The 18,331-nt window shown below is 45.9% G+C and overlaps 1 protein-coding gene across 2 annotated transcripts in view; it reads right to left on the bottom strand.

Annotated features, from left to right (window-relative positions):
* The window catches only part of LOC146337670 (cornifelin homolog), a 30,453-nt gene extending 13,429 nt beyond the window's left edge, over nucleotides 1-17,024 (bottom strand). The window contains exon 1 of one of the 2 annotated variants that reach the window (XM_084815099.1): nucleotides 16,959-17,024. In XM_084815099.1, the coding sequence (XP_084671225.1) occupies nucleotides 16,959-16,995 (37 nt within the window). In that variant the 5' untranslated portion in view covers nucleotides 16,996-17,024. Of the gene's footprint in view, nucleotides 1-1,771; nucleotides 1,836-16,958 lie in introns of those variants that run through there. The other variant, XM_084815101.1, reaches the window with a different exon arrangement.
* Between the last annotated feature and the right edge of the window lie 1,307 nt (nucleotides 17,025-18,331).

Raw genomic sequence — 18,331 nt, 5'->3', positions numbered from 1 at the left:
ACAATCTGAAAGGCAACTCCCATCACTGCTAGCCATTGGTCATGCCAGCACAATGTACCCAGAGGGCACCAAGTTGGAGAAGGCTGTATTAACCTGTGGCTTTACCAGTGCTTCAAAACACTCACACGCCAACCCTGTACCAGACACCTCTCATTATACCCTTTAGGCTCCCTTCTTCAGGTGAGGCAAGCAGGTGATCAGTGCTAGCCTTCATTCATTCATTACACATCTATCCTACCTTTTTTCCTCTTGCAAGGAACCCAAGGTGGCTTACGTGGTCCCTCTCCTCTCCATTTTATCCTCACAACAACCCTGTGAGGTAGGTTAAGCTGAGAGTCAGGGTGTGGCCCAAAGTCACCCAGTGAGCTTCATAGCCCAGTGGAGACTAGAACCCAGGCCTCCCCAATCCAATGCTCTAACCACAGTGGCTCTCAATTGAACAGGATCTTTGTGCTTAATGGCAAACACCGACACACACATCTCTCAGATGCTTTTCTTTGCCCCTTTGGCTCAGATGTTTTGCAGGGGGAAAAAAGAGTGTGAGGGGGATAGTTTGGTTGCTATTGCTTAAATTGCAGTTGTTAGGTAGATTCAGGGCACAGTTTAGAAACCACAGCCCCATTCTGCTTGCCTGTGGTATTTTTTCCCTGGCAAAATGGAGAAAGCAGCCTCAGACAGCACACAAAGAATACCACAGGCAAGCAGGATAGGGCTGTGGTTTCCAAACTGTGTCCTGAATCTCCAGGGACCCTTGGATGAAGGCTTCCTCACTGGAACCTTGGCACGGGTTCTTCACTAATGGCAGATTTAGAGTGCTCGCTCACAGCTTGTAACTTTCTCCTACTATGTGTAGCAGCCAGAGGAGCACAGGGTATGGTCTACAACCTTCCTGCAGCACAGCTGTGAAGCTCACCATGCCAAATCAGCAGCCTCCATGAACTAAGCATGTGCCCTAAGCATACCCCAGAAACCTCCGCAACAGGCTTGCAGCTCTACTTGGTTTTTTACTAGAACTCCGAGATCAACTGGCACTTGGTGCAAAAGACATACACGTAGAATGAAAGAATTCAGAGTTCAGGAGTTTATTTTAAGTAGCGGAACTGAAGAGAACTCACAGACCTTCTGCACCAATACACACTCCTGGTTACCCCAAGCTTAATTCATTTCAGCAGTATAATTTAGGGAGGCTGCCAGGGACGGGGGGGGGGGGGGAGAAGAGAAGAGTCATTTCGCTGCTGCTGTTGAACAGCTGAGAGTTATCTTGCAAATCACCCGGAGATCAGTCAGTAGATTTAGATCTACTTTCTGCTCATCTCTGCTCTACAACTGGGTGGGCAGAAGGGAGATCTGAATCGACTGGTAGATCTCTGGGTGATTTGCAGTAGCTCATCAAGGATTTCTGACTCTCAATTATTTAACAAAAGCAGCAAACTGATTTCGCCCTCCACCCTAAATTATACTGCTGAAATGAAAGAAAGCTTAAGGTAAACAGGAGTGGATTTTTGGGTGGAAAACAGTGAGCTCCATTCGGTTCTGGTACTTGATGTGGAAACAGGTTCCCTAAGTAGAAACTCTAGAAACAACTGGAGTAGGAGAAACATGTGCATGCGTTTGCCATGTGCATGTAAGCATGGCAGATTGGAGGGTACCACAGAACAGTTTGACGGAGACCCTCACAGTCTCACCTTTGCCATTTATGCACACACACCCCTGCCCCAAACACCAGTGGAAATTTGGCTAATATTCCCATGTAAGCCCCCCTCTCTCTTACCTGGTTTTTCCCCTCTGGAACTTCAGATTTCGTGTTGACCAGATGTCTTTAAGTAAAGAAACCAGTTGGACAGTGTTGAGCTGCTGCCTCTTATGTACACTTGGTTGGAAGGGCGGGGAAGGAATAGGTAGGGGAAACAGGAGCAGCTTGGGTAGGAGCAACCAGTGGGGGCTGGTGGCTCTAATGTCAGTGGGGCAGTAAATCTGCTTCAGGTTTCAGTCAGAGCCAGTCAGAACTCTAAAGGAGCCATCCAAGGTGTGGAAGCCAGAACAGATTCACTGCCTCACTGCTGTATTTAAAATGTATTTACTCCACTGGGAGTAAACGTATTTAGAGTGGACAAGAGGAGCTGGACATTATTATTTATTCTAAAGTTAAGTTTTTAAAAAAAGTGGGTGAGCGTGATTTGGAGTAAAAACTGATGTAAAAGGACAAAGAGTCTGGTCTCTATGGAAAAGTGCCCACAAATCTGACATCAGAAATGGCAACATTCAAAAACCAGTGGGAGAACATTTCAGCCTCCGAGGACACCCAGTCACCGACCTTAAAGTGGCCGTTCTGGAGCAATGAGACCTCATAGGGAGATTAGAACAAAAGGGACCGCTGAGTTGCAATTCACCAAGAGGTTGTTTTGTCTTCTGCAGCTTGCATCAGGAAGGAGGTGTTTCTGGTAAGTAAGTAAGTAAATAACACTACATATGTTCAATTGGCTTACTCGATGCCAGGAGGTTTGTGTTATCAGCAACAACTGTTTTGTGATTGGCCAGTGTTAGTAACATGATTGCCATGGCCTATACTTTCTGTATTTCATTTTCCTCCAACGCACTGTTTACAATCCGCCCACCCCAACTCCTGCAACCATGTGCAACCACCTGGCACTCAGGTGGCCAGTTACATATTGTAGAAAAAAAGAGGACACAGTACTGCACAAAAATAACTCAAGCCACACACACACACGCGCAAATGTAGGAATAGTTACTATAATTTAAATAGAAATACACTACTGCTCAGTCTGCTGACAACATACTATCACAGCTGCCTTGATATCTCTCTTCATGCACAGACACCTGGAATACCTGATCCCATGGCGGGTAAAAGGGTCTGCTCCCTTCTCTAATGGGTTCCCCAAATAATCCTGTATCAAGAAGCAATTGCCTATCTATTTAGTTCCCATATCACCTGTAGTTTACCTAGCAGAAGGCTGTGCCTGGCCAGCTGGTTTGACGAACTTGTGCACTCCTTCCAGCCCATTAAGCCTCTATTTTCCAGCAAGCCCAAGGCTCACAGCAGTAATGACTTTGGACCTTGTTCCCATAAAATTGTGTTGATAGACAATTGGAATGAGGTTCCTGATCTCAAACGCTCCAGTAACTCATTATAAAAGGAGGGAACATACAATGGACACCTAGTTCATGTCTTTTTACACATATGGTAATGCACATTAGCTGAAGCAGGGGAATATTCCTGAGAAATCATTAAAATGTTTGATTTTGGCTAAGGGGCAGGGGTGGGCAGCTCTGGAGGTCGCTTTCCACTCCCTGCTCTTGCAGACCACACTCCTGCCGCCGCTTGTTCGTAAGCCAAATTTGTCTCTTTTAGGTCTCCGTAGTGGCTTGCCACCAAAATTTGGTGGCAAACCACTGGGGCTGTATTTTTTTTTTTTGCTGCTGCTCCTGTGCTGCCAAATTTTGGCAGCACAGCAGTGGGAGTGGAATCAGAGGAAAGGGGGCAGGGGCTCATGTGGTTCATGGGCCATGTTTTAGCCACCCCTAGCCTAAGGAGTCACAGGTCCAGCAAAAGCCAATGACAGTTTTCCTCCAGAGAAGTGGGGGGCAGTGGAGGCTGGTGGCTTTGCCCCTGGGAGAGCTCCTTTAGAGTTCTGGCTGAAATGGGAGCAGATTTACCATCCCGCTGACATTGGAGTCACCAGCCTCCACTGGTGGTGCTGGGGAAATAGCCTCTTTGAGGGGTGCAATTTTTATTTGAGCCAAGGTACAGAGAGGTGGGGGAGGAGTTAATTGCCACGAACCACGTCTTGATCTTGTTTGGACCCCCCATGGCAAGTAAAAAACAGACGCATGGAAAGCAGCTCTGTATTTCATTTATCGTGTTGCTTGCGTCACTGATAACTTGCACGTAGTACAGCTGTACAACTGAGCGACTACAGATCAGGGATTCTAACACAAAATTCTAGAAGAAGTCAACAGAGCTGCACAAAGACCTGCTCAAAGGCAACCAGTTAATACTCATATTTTACAAGAGAGGATCAAGAGGGCTGAGAGGTTAGTAGTTAGCACAAGGCCCAGCCATGGCAGAGGTTAAAAAACAACCACAACTAAACTGGTAATTTTTCTTGCTATTGTAAAAGTATTGGGGTTAGAAACACTTGCTGGACTACAACTCCCAGCATCCCCAGCCTGGGCATGATGGGGGTTGGAGTCCAAAACCCCTAGAAGCCACGAGGCTAGGGAAGGCTGCTGTATAAAAAAGAGAAGAGTGAAATATAACAAATAAAATCCAGCTCATGAGAGGGAAAGGAGGAAAAACCCACCAGCCCCAAAATGTTGTCCCTCCTTGGAAGTTTGCACCTCCTTCTTCCAGATGTTCTGCTCCTCCCAAGGTGGGGGATGGGCCACAATCCCAGAGCCACCGGCTTATTGCTATCTGAGGGTATTATGGATTTCTTCTGAACACCCCCCTTACTGGAGGCTGTAGTAAGCCCTGCATTCTCTTGGAGATATCAATATTTGCACGTCTGTCTCCACATACCCCCCCATCCACCCACACACACCACCTTGGACTTTGGACTCTTGACTCATGCAGATCTTGAGGAGGCTGAGCCAGACATAGGGTATTTACCCAAATGATGCAAATAAAAGGTATTTGCTTCTTTGGGATTTGTATATTTAAAGAGCCATTTCAGAATTTACATTGAACTGGAAAACAGCTCTCTATGCTATGTGTGGGTTGGATCTAGAGGTAATCTTATTTAGAATAGGGATGGGAGAATATGTCAAGCTTGATTTCACTCAGGTTCGCATTTTTCCACTTCTAAGTTTGTTTCCGGCCTGTTTCCACATCGGATAGCTTTTTTTTTAGTCTGCACAAAAATATGGATTTTCATGCACATTTTTCAAAATATATGCTTTTTTTGTTGGCATTTTCTCAAATGTACACATTTTTGCAAGTGATTTTTCCACTGAATAACATGGTTTTTGTGCACAGCTTCCCATATATACACATTTTCTGTGCATACTGTTTCAAGGGTACACATTTTTTTCTATAGATTTTGTTTGCAAACTGCATCACAAACTTTGGGAAAGTAAGGATTTTGACATCTAACTGCATTCCGGTTAGTGTTCAGTTTCAAGAAGTATAAATTTGTTAAGTTCTCATTGAAATGCAAACTGAACAAATTTTTCACCCATTCCTAACTTAAGAGTAGACTCACTGTAATCAATGGGATTTAAGTCCCCAATGGGACTAACGTAAGTCCCACTGATTTCAATAGGTCTGTTCTAGGTTTTATTTATTAATTTGTTTGCTTATTTATTTTTAAAACATTTCTTGGCCGCCTTTCAGAGCAGAAGCCCTCCTAAGGCAGCTTACACCAATAAAATACATAAAAACAGTTAAAATACTAAAAGTGATAAAAACATAAACACAATAAAATTGCAATAAAAACAACAATAAAAGCCAACAATAAAACCAGCAACAACAGCAGTCATATCAAGAGAAGGTCATGGTAAAACAGTATGTTTTCAAGGCCTTTTTAAAAGCCTGCAATGACAGAGCACAGCGGACCTCCGATGGCAACTTGTTCAGGTATGATTAAATCTGGATCCAGCCCTATTTTTTGATCAATAGTCAGAAATGTCTGTAAAAGGAACCAAATGGTGTTCTAACTCTAATGTTAGACACAGTTTGTATGATAACTGTTGCCCACTGTGGCTTGTTTAAGCTACGGTGAGCTGTGGCACATGCTAGAATGTGCTGGGTGGTTTTTGAATATTCAAGCAGCTTGTCATGTCCCTGGCTGGGGAATTATGGGAGTTGTAGTCCAACACATCTGGAGGGTGCCAGGTTGAGGAAGACTGTTATAGATTGTGGCCATGACACTCTAAAGAGCTCCCTATTAGATGTCCTGGGATGTTGGATGGGACGGCAGATGAAGAGGCTTGCAGGATGGATGAGGCTTGGGGCGGGGAGCGGTATTGGTGGGAATCAAAGGCATGTCAAACTGTCAGAGATGCAAAAAGAGATAAATGAATTGCTGGGCTCTAGCATGAATAAATAAACTCTCTCCTATTTTTTTTGCTGGGCAAAAGGGTTATGTGATCCAGAGAGGAGGACAGCAACACTTCCCCCTCCGCTCCACACTCCCCACGGGGCCACACAGAGTGGGCAGAAAGCGGGGGGGTGATCTGAGCCCGTCTGACAAGGGAAGAAGAATGGCGGATGAAATGAACATGGAAGGCTCTGATAGAGGGGACAGTGAGTGCCACTTGAACCTGATGCTTACACAGCAGGCAGTGGCTGCGTGTTTGCGTGTGTCTGTTTTTGCATTTATCAACGGCATCCACCATTGTTCCCTTCTTCTTCTTTTATCTGACCCAAGCAAGCCTCTATTCCTCTGTGCACATCCTGGGAGAGTGAAAGAGAGAGATCTCTCCTCATCTAGTTTTCATGCCATTTATTAGGGCTGGATTAATCCATATGCTCAGAACTCTGCAGAGAAAGGCTCTGGCCAGATTACACCACCACGGTGTAATGTACACCTGGGACATTCCCAAATCAGAAATATAAGCCCAGTTGATTACCTACCACCAAGAAAGTTTGTTGCCATTATTTGTTTGTTTGCTGCCTTTGCTCCTGTTCCTTCAATAGCCACCTGGCACACATATATTTAGCAGGTGAAGCTTTCCCTAGCGCAGAGAAAAGGGGTGGGAAAAGCTTCACTTAGGCTGCAACCTTATACAAAATGACCTGGGAGTAAGGGCCATTGAACTCAATGGGACTTACTTCTGAGTAGTCATGTGCAGGACTGTGCAGTTTCTCTCTTGCTTGGCTTGTTTAGACTGCTATTAAAGTTACAGCAGCAGGGTCAATACAAAAAGGTAGCAACCTTACTAACAAAGAGGGAATAATAATAATAATAATAATAATAATAATAATAATAATAATATAGACCCTGCAGTTTATAACATTCTTCTTCTCCCCAATCCCTCATGAAGTTAAATTTCAAATGTCAATAGTGCAGGCAGCAGGAGGAAGGGCAGAATCCAATCTGTGCTCCAGAAAGACAAGAGCTCGGGTGGTTGTGTGAATGCACATTTGTCTAGGCCCACCTTTGTGTGTGAATGCTGACAGATGGGGGAAAGGGTGGTTTATGGGTTTGAAATTAGGCTCTCTTCCCTCCCCCCACCCCAAGTCCTATTTATCCCTCCATGTGTCTGCACATCCCCCCCCTTCTCCCCTTTTCTAATTCTTCCTCGCTCTCAGTCTCCCCCTCTCCCCTTAGCTCCCGGGCTCCCCCATGCATGAAAAGAGCCCTTATTTAATTTAGTCGCCACGAAAATCGATTCTGCCATTCGATACAAAATAAGAATCAAGCAGATTAAGGGACGGAAATTAACTCTGAAAATATTTTTGATGGAGTGCCTTGTACTCTCCCCGCCAAATGGACTGCAAAGTGGAACAAATGACGGGCAGCTAGTGGCGGCGACAGGAGCTTTCCATCTTCCCATTATCCACTAATGGGAAAGGTCCCGCTCTCGAGCCTTGGCCCACGGATTAATCACAACCCAGCCTTTATGAAGATTTATTTCTCCTTGCCTGCAGCCCGCGCCGGGATGAAGTCATAACGCTCGGGGGAGTGTGGCGCTCCCGAAAGGAGGGAGGAAGTGTTTAGAAAGAAGAGAAGAGAGGGAAATTCATATATATTTATATATATATTTATATATATATATATATATATATAATAAAAAAGAGATGGTGGCTAAAAATAGAAGAGAAAGAAGGGGGAAGTAGGAAGGCAAGAGACAGGCTGAACACAGCAGGCCTCAAAGGATGGACAGATAGAGAGAAATTGAAAATCAGAAGTAGGTTGTAGGTTGTGTGTGTGTGCTAGAAAAGATGGGAGTGAAGTTGAATGACTTACTTCAGAGCAGTGTTTGGTCCAGGTTCATGTTCATCCTCAGTCATGAAGCTGACTGCACGTTGTTTTTTGCAGAACAGCAGCATAAAAACACCATATAATATCGCAATCTCTTGGCCTAACCCATTTTGTTTTGAAAAGACAATGATTTATAGAGGTACAACCCACCCGAAGGTCTGTTCTTGCTTAGCACTAGTAAGGTGAGTAGAACCGGGGAAGTTGCTAGACACATTGAGAGGCTCACCTCAAGAGATGCCACCATCTTGGTTCTCCAGGGGTCAACTGGGCCTAGCCACACTGTCAACCAAGCATGTGCCTTAGAGTCTTGGTGCACATATGTGGCAGAATAAGACAGCAGAATCCTGAAGCAATAGAGTGTACCATACCACTGGGAGATGTTGGATGCCATGTTTGAAGGCCCATCCAGATAAACAATAACAACCCCTGGCTAGGATGGCCACTTACACATTATCAAAAAGGAGTCACTCACTTGCATAACATTTGCATATGTTTATATATAGGTACTCATTTGGCAATAATAACTATAATTTAAACAGAAATACAAGACATCTCACCACAGTGAAGACCAACTAGGTGAGTTGTGTGTCTGCTCAGTCTCCTTACCTAGGGAGGTAGTGGGCTCTCCCACTCTGGAGGCATTCAAGACGAGGCTGGACAGCCATCTGTCAGAGATGCTTTGCTTTGGATTCCTGCAATGAGCAGGGGGTTGGACTCGATGGTCTTGTAGACCCCTTCCAACCCTACTATTCTATGATTCTATGCTGCTGTCCAGGTGATAACTGTGGATGGGCAACTTCAAGGCCCATGCTGGTTCTTTGGCTTTAAACCTGACGGGTTGGACTCCTCTTCAAATAGAGGACACATTCAAATAGGGGACTGTTCTCTGTAAAGTACGCCACCTGGTCACCCTGATGGCTGCCTCCCTGTAAGTAAAAAAATAACCCAAGTACATTGGTTTTGGTTACTCAAGGGGAAAATCTGTGCATAAGCAGTCACCTTTGGCTTATGCTTTAGGGCTGAGCCCTGCCTTAAAAAAGTGGTGGTGATTGTTAATATGAATATGAATACTAAATAATACCATTACTGCATTTTATCCCAGCTTTCCTCCTAGAAACTCAGGGTACAAAGATTCCGTCATGCTATTTTATCCTCATAACAACCCTATGAGGTAGGTTAGGCTGAGAGACAGTGACTGCCCCAAAGTCACCCAATGAGCTTCATGGCTGAGTGGGTCTCCAGCTCTCTAACCACTAGACCACACTGGCTGTCAGGCTGCAGGTGGTAAGGTTACCGTAGTCCAGAGGTGTACAACCTCAGGCCCAGGGATCAAATCCAGTCCACCTGGTTTCCCAGTCCAGCCCTCTGGGGTTCCTCAGATGACCACATCCACTTCTACTAGCCCCACCCCTTTCCCCCAGCTACCAATCATTTCCTGGCTTTTGTGCAGTTTTTCCCCCCATTCTAAAAGGTTGAAATGCTTCTCCTTATGCTTACTTTATCAGCAGGGAGAGCTTTACACTAAAATACGCTGGTGTTTTTGGTATTTGGGCCCTGTTCTCTTTTGCCATTGGCCCACCTCTGTTTGCCATCCGCCTCGCCCACACTGGAATGTGGCCCCCGAGAGCTTCTCTGAAATGGAATTTGACCCCGGGCTGAAGGCAGTTCTGCACCCCTGCCACAGCCCAAGCCATTTTGCCTACACTAACTGTACTCTGTCTTCCCTCTCCCCCAACCACAAACCCTTTTGATTTCTCTCTCTCCCTCCTTTACCTGGACAGAGTCTCTCTCCCCACCTTTCCCTCTTCCTTTAAGAGCTTGTCTCTAGCCCGCCTGTAGCTGATCAATGGCTTATTGCTAGCTATTTGCTCCCCCTTCAATTCTCCATCCATCCCTCAAATCCCTCCAGGATCAGAGAAACGGATGGGCCTTTAAGCAGATCCCGTAATGTACCAGATGTCCCCAGCCCTTGTTCCCCACTCGATCATTTCTCTGCCCCCACCCCTTGCTCCAAGAACAACGGGTCATTTTTCTTGCTGGTGTCGTTCTAAATTTTGCCCTCCTCTGTACAGCGATTCCATCTATGGACTGTCCTGGTGGAAGCCCAGAGGAGGGTTGCCAGCTTTTCAACTGGCCCTGCTCCTGTGCCTTGAATGGCAGCTCGGCGCTCAGAAATGTAGCTGGCAAAGCATTTCCATTCTTTTTAACTCCTTGCCCAGAAACGGGATGCCTGCTTAAATGTTGCGTGTTATTGAGCTGTTGTAAAATAAAACAGGAACATGGCCTTTTAAAAAGGTGGCAACGCAGGAGGAAGAGGCAACAGAAGTGGCGATAGAATGGGCATTCGGGAAGTTGGATTGTTTAACAAGAGACCCCTTTTAAAGGGAATAAATGAATGCAGAGGTGATGGAATGGCAATAGAATAGAACCGGGCATGAAAATACAGGAGTCTTGAACCAGCTGCCTCCCACTCTCACCACTAGGCGACTTTTAGGGTGGCCACTCACGCATTGCCCAAAACAGAGGGCACTGATTTGCGTCAAGTTTGTCTATGCTAATTTATATGTATACATGCAAATTTAGAAATAATTATCATTTAAATAGAAATACATTGCATCTCACCATAGTAGGGATGACTGTGACCAGGGGTGCTTCCAGATGGAGGGCTCCATCTTTTTCTTCTTAGGGCGCAATCCTATGCATGTTTAGACAGAGAAAAGGCCTGCAACTCCCAGCATGCCCCAGCCAGGCTGGGGCATGCTGGGAGTTGCAGGCCTTTTCTCTGTCTAAACATGCATAAGATTGCACCCTTAAGGGATTTTCTGCGGTAAGAGAAAAGATGGAAGAGGTGGTGGGAAAACACGGGAGGTTACGAGTGGAAGACAATGACATTTGGACTCCCCATACAATTCAATGAACCAGGCAAAGTGATTGCACCATAAAAGCCTCGTCTGGAAGCGCCTCAGGTGACACGGTGAGCCTGCCTGCTCAATCTGCTATCCAAGTGCTGATGGGCAAATTCAAGGCCTCTGGTCTTCCGGCTTCTTCCTGTTCTTGATCTTTACACCAGACTTGAACTGAACAGCCCTTCAAACAGATGATAAGGCTATCAATAGCTACTAGACCTGATGGCTATATGCTACCTCTAGTATCAGAGACAATATGCCTATGTACACCATATTCTCTGTCTAACGTCGGTGGGTGGGTGCGGTTGCACTCATGTCCTGCTTGTGGCTTTCCTGTGCGCAGCTGGTTGGCTACTGAGTGAACAGAATGCTGGCCTAGAGGGGCCCTTGGTCTGATCTAGCACGGCTCTTCTGATGTTCTGATGTTCTTAGAATGCCTTCAGATAGAGGACTGTCCTCTGTCAAGTAGAGCACATGGCCACCCTGTTGACTATTCTCTGGAAAAGTACCCAGAGGGCCATGTCTGCACATCTTTCTCCCTGTTCTAACCACTATTCCCTATGTCCCATCAACAACGGACTCGAGGAGTTTAGACTCGCAGCCCCCAGGAAGAATAGGTGAAGTCCTCTCAGATCTGTTCAGAATCAGCTCAGTAGTTATGAGCATTCTCAGGCATTTCCCAGGGAAAACCCAAACTCACTTGTTTCCCAAGAGTTCTCTCCTAGCTTATAATATTGACGCACGTCCACCAGCCGTGCTGCGCACCTCTTTATAACCGTACTGCCCCCTGGGAAATGTAGTTTGATTTTTCCTGCTTTGCACCCACCTCATAGCATGAGCTATGCTGGAGAAGTGCCTGAGAATTCAGCTGCTTCCTCTCCCAGACATACACCCAGGAAGAAGAGAGGGTTTAGACTTGGATAGGGGATAATGGACACATAAAACAATTCCAAGGAACAGCTAAGAGAGAATTGAAGTGACCCGAATAGAGAATATATTCAACAAATTAAATGCTTGGTCGGGTTGACTGGTTAAGTGGTTTATAGCAAACAATGATGAGTAAGAGATGAACACAGCCTTGATCATATTCTCTATCCTGGGAGTGGTAACCCATACCTCCTACTATGTGGGTAATGATGGTGAGAGATAGGCACTCTGCATATGCTCAATGGCACTCTCTTCTTTGTTATATTGTTTTACCCATTCGGAGCCTTTAAAATCAAGTCAGGACGCAAATTTAAAACTTATACGTAACTAGAAACCATTTTATACACATCTACAAAAGTGCTCTTTTAAAACTCCAGCAAGAGGGGGGGAAACACACCAAGCAGGACATTAGCAAATAACTCCAAGGAACACATCTCCCTGAGATGGAGCACAAGAAGGAGGGAAGCCAGTTTTAGAAGATGAAATAAGCAAGGCTGCAAAGAAAACAGCATGTTAAAAAGAAAAGCCTCAGGCCCAGCTGGTTTTACAACCAACTTCTATAGTGCATTTTTATCTGAAACTCTGAAAAACATATATAGAATAATGAAGCATTTGGAGGGCGGGGGGAGCAAGAACAGCAATGCCTCCCAGCAATGAGGGGCCAAGTAAATATGATTTCTTAAACCATGAAAAAGAAATTTCTACTTGGGCTGCCAGCTGACCAAAAGAAAAGCAGCCTTGTCAGGATCTTTCTTTCTTTCTCTCTCTCTCTCTCTCTCTTTCTTTCTTTCTACTTTCTACTTTGAGGCCCGTGGGCAGAAAATAAGAGGTCAGGATTGTTTCTTTGCAGTTGCCCCCTTCTCCGTTTTGTGTGTGTGTGTTATACACCTTAAGACAGCCTTCTCAAACCTGGGCCCTCCAGACATGTCGGACTATGAATCCCATCACCCCATGGCCATGCTGGCTAGAGATGATGGGATTTATAGTCCAACATGTTTGGAGAGCATTGGGTTGGGGAAGGATGGTGAAAAGGTAGCTCTGAGGCGCAGCCTGTGCCCCTCACAGCCAGGGCCAGCGGCAAAGGTAGGCATAGTTGGTCATTTGCTGAAGGCCCACACCCCAGCAGGGCCCACTGACAACAGCCCCATGGAGTTGCTCCTCTTTACCATTGCAACCTGCTCGTTCACGTGACTTCTGCTGTGACCCAGACAACGTTGAGGAGGAGGAGGAACACTAGATGCCACTGCCTGCTTGCTCACTGGCTCTCTGTCAAGGAAACAAGTAGTGGCGCTGAGAAGAAAGAGGAGAAGGAGCAAGAGCAGCTGGTGACAATGGCAGTGAGAAGGTCGATTCACTGAGGGAGGGGGCCCATGGAGAGTTTCTTGCCCAAGGGACCCCAAAACGTGTTTGGGCCAGAGCGAGAGGCAGGTGAACAAGCAGGTTGCAATGGTGAAGAGGAGGAGCAAGGCCAGGGGGATCTTGTCAGTGGGCCCCTCTGGTGTGTGAGCCATCGACACGTGCCCAACCTGGCCTACCCTTGACCCCAGCCCTGCTTCCTTGCACTGTTCCTTCCTCCTGGAGGAGCTTTGTGGCCCGGTGAAAGCAAGCAAATATTTCTTTTCCATCCATCCCATGCTGCAGCATTATTCAAGCTGAAGGTTTCTGGTGCAGAGAACTGCGCCATTTTCTTTGGCTCGTCAGGAACCTCTGTGTTTAAACCTTGACTTCTGACAACATGTCACAGAAGGCTTGGAGGCCGCACCAGTTAGGAAGCTAGACAAGAACATTGTCTCTCTCCAACAAGGACAGAAAAGCAACAGGAAACTCCGGACTGCACCCAGATACATCCAAGTCCTGTCCCACCTACTGGAAAAGGAAAGGTTCCTCCTGTGCAAGCACTGGGTCATTACTGACCACCAAAGGGACGCCTGCTTAAATTGGCGTTTTCATGGCAGACTATAGCGGGGTGGTTTGCCATTGCCTTCCCCAGTCGTGACTACCTTTCCCCCAGCAAGCTGGGTACTCATTTTACCGACCTCGGAAGGATGGAAGGCTGAGTCGACCTGAGCTGGCTACCCGAGACCCGGCTTCCGCTGGGATCAAACTCAGGTCGTGTGGAGAGTTTCAGTTGCAGTACTGCCGCCTATATAATAATGACATTATCCACATGGTGGTAGGACACAGGTACTACCAGGAGCTGTTTATTTGCTTGTTTATTTTGTTTATTTATTTATTACATTTCTATACTGCCCAATAGCCTAAGCTCTCTGGGCAGTTCACAACAATACCACCTTTTGGCCTGCTCCACAAGCCCCCAAATGCCCCATAACTAGGAGCACTAACTCAGTCTCCTGCCTCTGATCTTTTGCAGATCAGTTTGCTTAACTAGCAAAATCAGCCTCTTCTCAGTGGGCTTTGCCTGCCCTTTACCTTTCCCAGTCCTATACATGTTGTTTACGAAGGCCTACTGTGTTTGATGGGGATTACTCCTGGGTACAGAGGATCACAATCTAAAGCCCACAATGAAAAACTGATAGCAACCATCAAGGAACCGCTAAAAAACAGGCACTGCTAATTACCTCAAGTAAACTTTCCCAACCTGGTATCTTCCGCTGGCCATGTTTGCTGGTAATTATGGGAGTTGTAGTCCAACACATCTGGAGGGCACCAGGTTGGGGAAGGTTGCTAAAGGCACTTTGGAATAATAAAAAAAAGATATTTGGCCTGTGTCTAAAAACCAAAAATAAACAGGAAAGCAGTGGGCCTCCTTTGGGAGGAGTTCCAAACGGACAGAAAAAGTCCTGCTCCCAACAGCCTCCATCACTAGCCCAGGTTACAAAGGCTGTGGCTCTCTGACAGCTATACTGATTCAATTTTTTATTTATTGAAAAGAGTTCTATGCCACCAATTTAAAAATCCAGCCCACCCTCTTGTAACCCAAAGGCAGACTGAGATTTTAAAAACCTCAAAGAAAACAAGGAAGGAGCCCAAATGTTTCTCTCAAGGAAGGACATTCCAGAGATATGGGGCCACCACTGAAGAGGCCCTCTCATGGAGGGATTTAAGGTAGCTTTTGCCTAAGATTGCCAACTTTTAAACAGCCACTGTAGCTGTGCTTTTAACAGAAGCTTACTATGTTGGACTTAGCAGGTATTCATCTCCATGCCATTAAAAAAATCACTCAATTTATGCAGACCAAGCTGCTGTTAAAGATGTGTGTGTGTGTTTGGGGGGGGGGGGCATCCAGGTCAGTTTGTAACCTTTCTGTTGCATTGCAGCCAACCATAATGCAGGTAGCACCCAATCTGGGCTCAGTTGTATCTTAAGAGTTGCCACCTTTTTTCTTCTGGCCCTGCCCCTGTGTCTTTAACAGGAGCCTGACAAACTGAAACTGCTTTAGTTAAGTGGGTTAAAATCCCGTGTGCCTGGCTGCTGTTAAGAGTTTTTTCTACATGAGGCATTTGTCCTACGCGCGACATTCCCTTCTCAGCTGTTTACAGTTCTTTAGATGATGTGGTGACACTCCAGTTTCACTTCTGTTTGTAAACAGCACTTTCCACAATTTTTTTTTTTAGAGCAGGAGAGCTTTTCTACATGAGGCTCTTAATTGGCTGCTTATCTGCTGTACCTGCTTTCAGTTTTGGTGCAGAATTGAGTTCTGAACACTACACGAGGAGCATTTCTGCTACATAACCTCTAGGTGACATTGTGGTATAGTGGAATAGTGCAAATACACAAAAAGAAATCATGCCTTCTTTTGCTTTCATAATTAAATGCTGCATTTTCCCTGCTCTAAAAACGCTCGCTGAAAGTGCTGGTTAGACACAGAAGCAAAACTGAAGGGTCACATTGTCATCTAGAGAACCTGTAATCAACCATGAGTAGGGAATGATAAGCGCACAATAAATGCCTTGTGTAGAAAAGCCTGGGAAAATGGGGTATTATTTCTGATGGCAAAAGAAAGTGCAATTTCCTCCTGTGTATTTGTGCTATTCCACTATACCACAGTGCCCCCTAGAGGTTATGTAGTGGAAAAGCATGAAAGAAAACATTCCCCATGTAGTGTTTAGATCTCAGTTCTTCAACAAAACCAAAAGTAGATGCAGCGGACTAAGAAACTTGAAAAAATTGGATACCTTAAATGACAGTAGATTGCTTGCTTGTTTCCTGCCTGCCTGCCTGGGATGAGTGTTATGCAGAGACTGACCACCAGGGCTTGGAACTGTACCATATGTTTTGAAAATGACTTTTATTTTTCTCATCAAGGGACAAGTCAACAGAAGTAAAAAAATAGCTGGTTAGATATAAATCACAGCAATCTATCCAAAGTTCCTTGCAGGAAGGCAACACCAGGGATACTGTGTGGAACAGTATCTTGAGATGCATCTGCCTCTGTTTTCGAGCAACTTTTAAAACAATAGAGAGGATCCTTTCTCTGTGGTTGTGGCATAGCTACAGGGTGTGGGTGCAGGGCTCGTATTTACAGGGATCCTTTTGGTTTCAGGCCTTTAGACCAAAGATTATGATGGTGGGATGAGCAGCCTCTCCCACTGTCAACTGGGGATCATGGGAGTTGTAGTCCAACACATCTGGTAGGACACAAGGTTGGGAAAGGCTGGGGCACTGAGTCCCAGCAACTCATCTTGTAGAAATGTCTGATAGATGTAAGGGACCACTGTGGTGCCTATCAAACCATCTGCGAAGCAAAAGAGGTTTGATCATCTGTTTCCCTCATTCAGATAAAACACCTGGGTCTGAACCCGAAGAACAGAAGCCACTGCTGCCACATACAGACATACAGAGGTAGATCTGACTCCCCTCTGACACAAACTGCCACCTTCCTTGCCAGTACTGGGGCATAACATATGTCCTGGATTATCACAGTTTAGCTCCATTCCCCCTTTTCAGTGCCAGGACTAAGCTATTTAAAACTGAAGTTGCCAACTTTCCCCCCTGAGCAAGGCTCTTGTGTCTTTAACAGTGGCATAACAAGAAGAATGTTGCCTTCCCTTCATCTCCATTTTTTTTTTTAAAGCCACGTTTACTAAAATTCAGCCTGTTATGATAGGGATAGGAGCTCTATCAGAACAAAAATATTGATAATCCTATATAAAACAGGACACAATATTAATAAAGAAAGTAAAAGAGGGAGCCTCTGAGCATCTGTGGAGTGTCTTACCTTCTCTAATGAACCACCACAGCCAGCTCTCATACATTTGAGATCAGGGGCAACAAATTCGAGAGGAAATGATGCAGGAAATGATGCACAAGCCTAGCTCTTCAGTTGCAACTATTTTTTAATTTTTTTATTTGCATCTGAGGCTCTGTACCTTTAACAACTGCATGATAACAAGTCTAAACCCAACAAGAGCAATCCTAAGCAATTAAGTTGCATCACACTGAATTGGATGCAGGAACAAACATCCTTGCTTCCTTTGGACCAGGTGGAGGCTGGTGGCTCCAATGTTGGTGGGGCTGTGAATCCATTCTGGGTTTCAGTCAGAGCCAGCCAGAACTCTAAAGAAGCTATCCGAGGTGCTGAACCACACCCCCAAAATACGTTCAGAACCTTGGATAGTTCCTTTAGAGTTCTGGCTGGTTCTGACTGAAACCCAGAATGGAATCACAGCCCCATTGAAATCGGAGCCCCCAGCCCCCACTGGAACTGTCCCTTCCCCACTGTGCAGGGAGGATGAGAGCAGGAAGTGGCAGAAAGCAAGAGAAAAGGGGTGGGAAAAAAGAGAAAGGTTCCCTATCCCTGACCTGAATGAGCGCAGCCAGAGTTCGGTCCACACCCCTGTGCAATAAATACCGATGGCCACATGATGGCGCTCCTCTCACAAGTATCTTCTGTGGAAGGGCCCCTCTGACTTGAAGGAAAGGGAGAGGAGCTCGATGTGAAAACTGGGGAGGATTAATGCCCCTTTCTGCCCCTGTAGAAATATTGGCTTTATAGGACACAGGGAAAAAAGAGACAGCCAGTCAGACAGATAGGCTTGTCATGTACGTCTGGGGCAAGCTGACAGACATGCCAACTTTTGAACTAGCCTCTGTAGCTGCCCCACGGAGGTTTCCCTTGCAGCAATGAGCAGGTGGTAACGTTTACCTTTGTGCTATTCAGAGCTTTATCTGCTGATCTGCCTACATGTCAAAACAGGCCAGCCTGTTGCTGTTTGGGTAGGGGGCAACCCGAAGAGCAAGGCCTCAGTCTCTTCCCGATTTCCATATATACTCTTCTAGAAAAACAGATGCAAATAGGGTCGCAAACTGATCAGAAAAAGAAGCCTGGCTAGCTCTTGTGCCTTTAAAGGCAGCTTGGCATGCAGAGATCAGCAGGTGAGCATTATCACACGCCAAGGCAGGGGTTTTGAACCTCAGGCCCGCAGGCCAAATCCAGGAGGCCTGGGGTCCCAGTCCAGCGGTCCATGCCCCCCCCCCCCGCTCAGTTATTGGTAGTAAGTGCTTTTAGCTAAAATATGCTGGCATTTGTTGCTCCCCCCTCCCTGAGCGTCTCTGAAAGTGAATTCTGCCATTGGGCTGAAAGAGGTTTTA

The sequence above is a fragment of the Heloderma suspectum genome, chromosome 10 (assembly GCF_057233095.1).
Source record: "Heloderma suspectum isolate Gila_16-S chromosome 10, 16-S_ref, whole genome shotgun sequence".
In the NCBI taxonomy this organism is placed as follows: Eukaryota; Metazoa; Chordata; class Lepidosauria; order Squamata; family Helodermatidae; genus Heloderma; species Heloderma suspectum.
Note: the sequence above shows the minus strand (reverse complement) of the source record. Positions and strands in the feature narration are given on the sequence as shown.